The sequence below is a fragment of the Salvelinus sp. IW2-2015 genome, unplaced genomic scaffold, assembly GCF_002910315.2.
Source record: "Salvelinus sp. IW2-2015 unplaced genomic scaffold, ASM291031v2 Un_scaffold2434, whole genome shotgun sequence".
NCBI lineage: Eukaryota > Metazoa > Chordata > Actinopteri > Salmoniformes > Salmonidae > Salvelinus > Salvelinus sp. IW2-2015.
Genome location: NW_019943755.1, coordinates 108,889 through 117,761, shown reverse-complemented (window position 1 = coordinate 117,761; position 8,873 = coordinate 108,889). Strand labels below are relative to the sequence as shown.

Here is an 8,873-nt window from a genome sequence, read left to right as displayed (position 1 = left end):
AGATGCACCACGCACTAAAGCACTGTGCGTCTCCAGAGTCTTGTACACCACTGTTCCTTCTCCCCGCACATCGCCCTGGTGGCCCTTAGCCGGTACCACCAGTGCGGTACCACCTACCAGGCCTATATGTGCGCTTGGAGGAGGTCAGTGTGCTCCTGTCCTGCTCCCCGCACTAGCCTGAAAGTGCGTGTCCTTAGCCCGGTGCCTCCAGTTCCGCACCACGCACCAGGTCTACCAGTGCGCCTTTCCGGCCAGAGCCATCCGTCTCCCCAGCGCCATCTGAGGCCATCCGTCTCCCCAGCGCCATCTGAGCCTCCGTCTGCCCAGCGCCGTCTGAGCCATCCGTCTGTCCCGAGCCATTAGAGTCCGCCCCTGTCTTCCGAGCCGCAGAGCCGTTCGTCAGTCAGGAGCCGCTAGAGCCGTCTTCAGTCAGGATCTGCCAGAAGGCCCCAACCAGGACAGGATCTGCCAAGAGCCGCCAACCAGACAGGATCTGCCAGAGCCGCAAACCAGACAGATCTGCCAGAGCCGCCAACCAGACAGGATCTGCCAGAGCCGCAGCCAGACAGGATTGCCAGAGCCGCCAGACATGACAGAATCTGCCAGAGCCGGCCAGTGAGCCATGAGCGTCCAGAGCCGTTATAGCAATAGAGCAGCCAGAACCGTCAGCGAGCCATGAGCAGCCAGACCGTCCGCGAGCCATGAGCGTCTAGAGCCGTCAGCCTGCCATGAGCGTCCAGAGCTCGTCAGACCTGCCATGAGCTTCCAGAGCCGTCAGCCTGCCATGAGCGTCCAGAGCCCAGCCTGCCATGAGCGTCCAGAGCCGTCAGCCTGCCATGAGCGTCCAGGCCGTCAGCCTGCCATGTGCGTCCGGAGCCGTCATTCATCCAGAACTGCCTCTCAGTCCAGAGCTGCTCTTCTGTCCGGAGCTGCCTTCAGTCCGGAGTTGCCCTCTATCCTGAGTACCCTCTATCCTGAGCTACCTCTCTATCCTGAGCTATTCCCCTGTCCACGCTACCTCTCTGTCCTGAGCTACCTTTGTCCCGGAGCTGTCCTTTATCTTGGTGTTGCCCCTTAAATTAGGTGGGGGAAATAAGAGGGTGGTCATTCTAAGGGGGAGACGTAAGCTGGGATTGACTATGGTGGGGTGGGACCATCGCCCAGAGCCTGAGCCACCACCATGGTCAGATGCCCACCCAGACCCTCCCCTAGACTTTTGGTGGTGCGTTCGGAGTACGCACCTTGAGGGGGGGTTATGTCACGTTCCTGACCTGTTTTGCTGTTAGTTTTTATGTGTTAGTTGGTCAGGACGTGAGTTTGGGTGGGCAGTCTATGTTTTTCTGTTTCTATGTTGGTGAATGGGTACCTAATATGGTTCTTAATTAGAGGCAGGTGGTTTTCATCTCCTCGATTGAGAATCATATTAGGTAGGTAGTTTCACAGTGTTTGTTTGTGGGTGGTTGTTCTCCTGTGTCTGTGTCTATGTTTGCACCATACGGGACTGTTTCGTTCGTCGTCGTTTTGTTTGTAGTAAGTACTTGTCCGTTCTGTTCTTTCGTGTTTATGTAAGTTCGTGGTCCAAGTCTGTCTACATTCGGTTTGTTATTTTGTTTAGTTGTCAAGTATAGTTCGTTTGTATTGTTCAATAAATTCATTATGTCTTATTCCAACGCTAGCATTTTGGTTCAATCCATGCTCCTCCTCTTCGGATGAGGAGGAGGAACGCCGTTACAATTGTATTCTGTTCTACTATATTATATTCTGTTCTACTCTATTCTATTGTTACTCTATTATATTCTGTTCTATTCTATTGTCACCTTTATTAACCAGGTAGACCAGATCACCTTTATTTAACCAGGTAGGCCAGATCACCTTTATTTAACCAGGTAGGCCAGATCACCTTTATTAACCAGGTAGGCTCTATTACCAAGGCAGATCACCTTTATTTAACCAGGTAGACCAGATCACATTTATTTAACCAGGTAGACCAGATCACCTTCATTTAACCAGGTAGACCAGATCACCTTCATTTAACCAGGTCGGCCAGTTGAGAACAAGTTCTTTCATTACAACTGCGACCTGGCCAAGATAAAGCATAGCAATTCGACACAAACACACACGAGTTACACATGGAATAATACAGTAGAAAAGTCTATATACAGTGAGTGCAAATGAGGTAAGATAAGGGAGTTAAAGCAATAAATAGGCCATGGTGGTGAAGTAATTACAATTAGTAATATAAACACTGGAATGGTAGATGTGCAGAAGATGAATGTGCAAGTAGAGATACTGGGGTACAAAGGAGCAAGATAAATAAATAAATATAGTATGGGGATGAGGTAGCTGTTTACAGATGGCTGTGTACAGGTGCAGTGATCTGTGAGCTGCTCTGACAGCTGGTGCTTAAAGCTAGTGAGGGAGATATGAGTCTCCAGTTCAGTGATTTTTGCAGTTCGTTCCAGTTATTGGCAGCAGAGAACTGGACGGAAAGGCGACCAAAGGAGGTGTTGGCTTTGGGATGACCAGTGAAATATACCTGCTGGAGCGTGTGCTACGATTGGTGCTGCTATGGTGACCAGTGAGCTGATGTAACAGTATAACTTTAGACCGTCCCCTCGCCCCGAACCAGGGACCTCTGCACACATCAACAACAGTCACCCACGAAGCGTCGTTACCCATCGCTCCACAAAAGCCGCGGCTCTTGCAGAGCAAGGGGAAACACTACTTCTAGGTTCAGAGCAAGTGACGCAACTGAATGAAACGCTATTAGCGCGTACCCGGTAACTAGCTAAGCCATTTCACATCCGTTACACTCACCCCCTTTCGAAAAAATACATATCTACTCACATTGATGTCTTTTACAAATAACTGCACCCTGATATGTCTCATTCTACTGTGGGGAGTTGTTAAAAGCATATCTAAGGGGACAAATTATTTTCATACACAGCGTATGACAACAAACAGCGCACCAAATGCTTATCGGAGCCATCTCAACTCATTCTGGATGTGGACAACAGATATGCCTCTTCTACCACTCCTAACTCTACAAAGAGAGACTGCTACACCAATCAGAATTTGACATCCTCCCATCAAAGAAACGGAGCAGCTTCTGTTTAAGTCGAGGCAGACATTTTGTGAACACGGAGAGAAAGCTGGCAAGTTGTTATCTCACCAGCTTCTGTTTAAGTCGAGGCAGACATTTTGTAACACGGAGAGAAAGCTGGCAAGTTGTTATCTCACCAGCTTCTGTTTAAGTCGAGGCATACATTTTGTGAACACGGAGAGAAAGCTGGCAAGTTGTTATCTCACCAGCTTCTGTTTAAGTCGAGGCAGACATTTTGTGAACACGGAGAGAAAGCTGGCAAGTTGTTATCTCACCAGCTTCTGTTTAAGTCGAGGCAGACATTTTGTGAACACGGAGAGTAAGCTGGCAAGTTGTTATCTCACCAGCTTGGACAATCCACTGCTAGCAGCATCAGACCTGATGTCGCAGCTGATTTAACTTCTACCAATCCCAAAGAAATCAACAATCAATTTAAGCAATTCTACTCTGCTCTTTACACGTCAGAGGCTCTTCCTGACACATCTCGTATGCATTTCTAGACAGTCTGGACATCCCCGTCTCAATTCAGATGAGCAAACCAACATGGATGCCTCTAAGTGATGATGAAGCTACTCTGGCCATCCAGTCCATGCAGACCGGTAAAGCTCCTGGRCCTGATGGCTTCTGTTGAGTTTTATAAAGCATTCTCCTCTAAATGATCCTCTATCCTCAGCTCAATGTACAATGAAATCCTTTCTAGTCAGAAACTGTCACAGACAATTACCCAGGCGACTATTTCAGTTTTGCTTAAAAAAGACCAGAATCCCCTTTTGTGCTGCGATTTATAAAATTCTCACTAAGGTCCTCCCGCACCGTTTAGAGACAGTGATGTCTAATATAATTAACTCTGACCAAACCGGATTTATCTCAGGTAGGTAATCTTTCTATAATATGCACCGGCTATTTAATGTTCTTTATTCTGCCCACTCAACTCTACAGCCAGAGGTCGTCACCTCTCTTGTTGCTGAAAAGGCTTTGACCGGGTTGAGTGGGAATATCCATTTACAGTACTAGAGATTTGGGTTTGGCCTGTCATTCCTTTCCTGGATTAAGTTTTGTACTCGTCCCCAGTGGCTTCTGTTCGCTCCAACAATGCTACCTCCAGCTACTTCCCTCTCCACAGGGGGACCAGGCAGGGTTGTTGTGTATCCCCTTTCCTATTTGATATGGCTACTGAGCCTCTTGCTATCGCCCTGCGGGCGGAGGAGAGGATTAAGGGAATATTAAGGGGCAACATAACTTACACCAAATGAAGTTGGAAATGTAGCTGTCCAGTTGTTTGAAATCTTTGAAAGTTAAACAGATTACCGACCATTTCGAATCCCACTGTACCGTCTCCACTATGCAATCCGGTTTCCGAGCTGGTCATGGGTGCACCTCAGCCACACTCAAGGTCCTAAATGATATCATAACCACCAWCGATAAAAGACAGTACTGTGCAGCCGTCTTCATCGACCTGGCCAAGGCTTTCGACTCTGTCAATCACCATATTCTTATCGGCAGACTCGATAGCTTTGGTTTCTCAAGTGACTGCTTCGCCTGGTTCACCAACTACTTCTCTGATAGAGTTCAGCGTGTCAAATCGGAGGGCCTGTTGTCCGGACCTCTGGCAGTCTCTATGGGGGTGCCACAGGGTTAAATTCTCAGGCAGACTCTTTTTTCTGTATACATCAATGATGTTGCTCTTGCTGCTGGTGATTCTCTGATCCACCTCTATGCAGACGACACCATTCTGTATACTTCTGGCCCTTCCTTGGACACTGTGCTATCTAACCTCCAGACGAGCTTCAATGCCATACAACACTCCGTCCGTGGCCTCCAACTGCTATTTTAATGCTAGTAAAACTAAATGCATATCTTCAACCGATTGTTGCCCGCACCCGCCCGCCCAGCTAGCATCACTACTCTGGACGGTTCTGACTTAGAATATGTCACTACAAATACCTAGGTGTCTGGTTAGACTGTAAACTCTCCTTCCAGACTCACATTAATAGATCTCACATCCAAAAATCATAGAATCGGCTTCCTATTTCGCACACAAAGCCTCCTTCACTCATGCTGCCAAACATACCCTCGTAAAACTGACTATCCTACCGATCCTTGACCTCGGCGATGTAATATTACAAAATAGCCTCCAACACTCTACTCAACAAACTGGATGCAGTCTATCACAGTGCCATCCGTTTTGTCACCAAGCCCATATACTACCCACCACTGCGACCTGTATGTCTCGTTGGCTGGCCCTCACTACATATTCGTCGCCAAACCCACTGGCTCTAGGTCATCTATAAGTCTTGCTAGGTAAAGCCCCGCCTTATCTCAGCTCACTTGCCACCATAGCAACACCCACGCTCCAAGCAGGTATATCTCACTGGTCATCCCCAAAGCCAACACTACCTTTGGCTGCCTTTTCCTTCCAGTTCCCTGCTGCCAATGACTGGAAAGAATTGCAAAAATCACTGAAGCTGGAGTCTTATATCTCCTCTCTAACTTTAAGCATCAGCTGTCAGAGCAGCTTACCGATCACTGTACCTGTACACAGCCCATCTGTAAATAGCACACCCAACTACCTCATCCCCATAATTGTTATTTATCCTCTTGCTCTTTTGCACCCCAGTATCTCTACTTGCACATCATCATCTGCACATCTATCACTCCATGTGTTAATGCTAAATTATAATTATTTCACCTCTACGGCCTATTTATTGCCTTACCTCCGTACTCTTCTATATTTGCACTCGCTGTACATAGCTTTTTCTATTGTGTTACTGACTGTACGTTTGTTTATGTGTAACTCTGTGTTGTTGTTTTTGTAGCACTGCTATGCTTTATCTTGGCCAGGTTGCAGTTGTAAATGAGAACTTGTTCTCAACTGGACTACCTGGTTAAATAAAGGTGATCTGGTCTACCTGGTTAAATAAAGGTGAAATAAAATAAATAAAAATAGTAATCTCTTCCCAGCGTCACAGATTGACATTCCAGTTCTGACACAGGAACGGTCTGGTGTTTTTTTGTAACCTATTTGTTGACAACACATTCGTCTCATTCGATACTCTGAGGTGACCATAATATTCCCTATACCACTTTTTTAGATACCTGCAAACTCGCAGCTTTGCCCCAAAAACATTTCCCTTCATTTCCACTCGAGCCTAAGTGACCAGTCGAGAGGTGCTTATAATCTTAACCCTTATCTGAAGGTTTAAGATTATACGACATAATACAGGACATTAATCTGCCAAATACAAAATCTGCATGGGAGCAAGACATAGGTGGCGAGCTACCCGATGATAATGGCAACAAAGTTTTGAGCACATCATCATGTTGCATAAGGCATGGGCTTATTCAGTTTAAGGGTTTGCACCGTCTCCATTACTCAAATGACAGATTGGCAAAATATACCCATATGTAGACCCCAGTGTTTGATATGCCACCAGTCCAGCAACTGTGGGACACATGTTTTGGTCATGCCAATTTTGATGGCCTCTGGTACCCCATTTTTGAGGCATTCTCACATTTGTGTAATACAATGTTAGCCCCAACCAGGTCACTGCCATTTTTGGCGGTACCTCCCCAGACCAGAATCTACCTCGCTCTAGCTCACCGCCTGGTCCTCTTTCCACTGGAAGTCTGCAAACCGCCCTCCTTTATTGCAGTGGGTTAAGGAGGTGATGTCATTCTCTGCCTCTGGAGAAGTTCACTGTTGCATGGGTCCGACAAAAGTTAGACTTAACCTAGGCTGACCCCTCCTGTCTCAAGCCTCCAGTATTTATGCTGCAGTAGCTTATGTGTCGGGGGGCTAAGGTCGTCTGTTATATCTGGAGTACTTCTCCTGTCTTATCCGGTGTCCTGTGTGAATTTAAGTATGCTCTCTAATTTCTCCTCTCTCTCGGAGGACCTGAGCCCTGAGACCATGCCTCAGAACCACCTGGCCTGATGACTCCTTGTTGTTCCCCAGTCCACCTGGCCGTTGCTGCTGCTCCAGTTTCAACTGTTCTGCCTGCGGTATGGAACCCACCTGTTCACCGGACGTGCTACATGTCCAAGACCTGCTTTTTCAACTTCTAAGAGACAGCAGGGCGGTAGAGATACTCTTATGATCGGCTATGAAAAAGCCAACTGACATTTACTCCTGAGGTGCTGACTTGTTGCACCCGCGACATCTACTGCTTGGATTATTATTATTTGACCATGCTGTCATTTATGAACATTCAGATATAAGAGATGTTGAATCTTGGCCAGTTCTGTTATAATCTCCACCGGCACACCTAGAAGAGGACTGGCCACCCCTCATAGCCTGGTTCCTTCTCTAGGTTCTTCTAGGTTTTGGCCTTTCTGGAGGGAGTTTTTCCTAGCCAACGTGCTTCTTACCCTGCATTGCTTGCGTTGGGTTTTAGGCTGGGTTTCTGTTACAGCACTTTGAGATATCAGCTGATGTAGAAGGGCTATATAAATACATTTGATTTGATTTGAACCTTGTCCCCATTAATACAATACGTGGAGAGCCTGTCTTAACTTAGTGTAACTTGCATATTTTGGTAAGCAGTCATGTCTGTTCTTAGTTGGCCAATTGTGTTAACAATTTTTCCCCCCATTGTTTTTGTTCTATTACTGTTTGTTTACTTTCCTATTTCACTTTTTATAGATGCCTTGGTGGGTGGTTTTGGAGGGGTTGGAGGGAGGGGATGGATGATGCCTTGGTGGGTGTGGTGGTTGGAGGAGGGTTGGAGGGAGGAGGTGGAGTGGTGGGTGTTTGGAGGGGAGGGTTGCGGAGGGAGGAGTGGAGTGGTGGGTGGTTTGGAGGGATGGGTTGGAGGAGGGTGGAGGTTGGAGGGAGTGGGATCGGGAGGGTTGGAGGGAGGGGATGCGAGGGTTGGAGGGAGCGGGGTTGGAGGGGTTGAGGGACGGGAGTGGAGGTTGGAGGAGATGGATGGAGGGTGGAGGGGACGGGGTGGAGGTTGGAGGGAGGGATGGATTGGTTGGAGGGTCGGAGTGGAGGGTGGTGGGAGGGATGGTGGTTGGAGGAGGGGATGGAGTGGTTGAGGGAGGAGGGGGGTTGGAGGAGTCGGAGTTGGAGGGTTGGAGGGAGGTGAGGGTGTGGAGGGATGAGAGTGGAGGGTTGGAGGGAGGGGTGGAGGGTTGGAGGGGAGTGGTGGGATGGGGCGGAGGAGGGGGTGGGGGTGGAGGGAGGGGATGGAGGGTTGAGGGAGGATGGAGGGTTGGAGGGAGGGGATGGATGCGATGGTAGAATGAGGGTGGTTTGGAGGAGTGGAGGGGTGTGGGTTGTACTGAGTTTTTGTTATATCTGAAAATCTATATATAAGATAAAAAAAAAAAAATGAAATTAGGAACAGAGTAACACCAGCATATGATGAGGGAAAAGTGTGTGTATGTGTTTGTGTGATTGAATTAATGGATGGACCCAATCATCACCAGTCTAACACCAAAGATCCATATGTGCAACTGCTTTAACAATCAGGTTAGAGGTCAGGGTTCAGGTGAATGACTCAGCATGCAAGGACTTTGGTTTCAGTGCCTCATTTTATATTTCTCACATGATATCCTGATGAAACATGCATCATTCTGAAATACAATTAAACTAGAATACTGAAATCAAGACATGGACACACATCACGATAATGTTAGTTATTTGTATAGAAGAAAACCATTGATGATTCTGCTCTGAGGGGATTCTAGAACAAACCATGATGATTTCGCTTGAGGTTCTAGAACAACATGATGATCTCTGCTCTGAGGGGATTCTTAGAACACA

The 8,873-nt window shown here is 47.4% G+C and overlaps 1 protein-coding gene across 1 annotated transcript in view; it reads right to left on the bottom strand.

Annotated features, from left to right (window-relative positions):
- Nucleotides 1-193: 193 nt before the first annotated feature.
- Nucleotides 194-8,873, bottom strand: part of slc2a5 (solute carrier family 2 member 5) — a 16,939-nt gene continuing 8,259 nt past the window's right edge. Inside the window, exon 10 of the mRNA XM_024141186.2 lies at nt 194-376. Within this exon, the coding sequence (XP_023996954.2) occupies nt 194-376 (183 nt within the window). The remainder of the gene's footprint in view (nt 377-8,873) is intronic.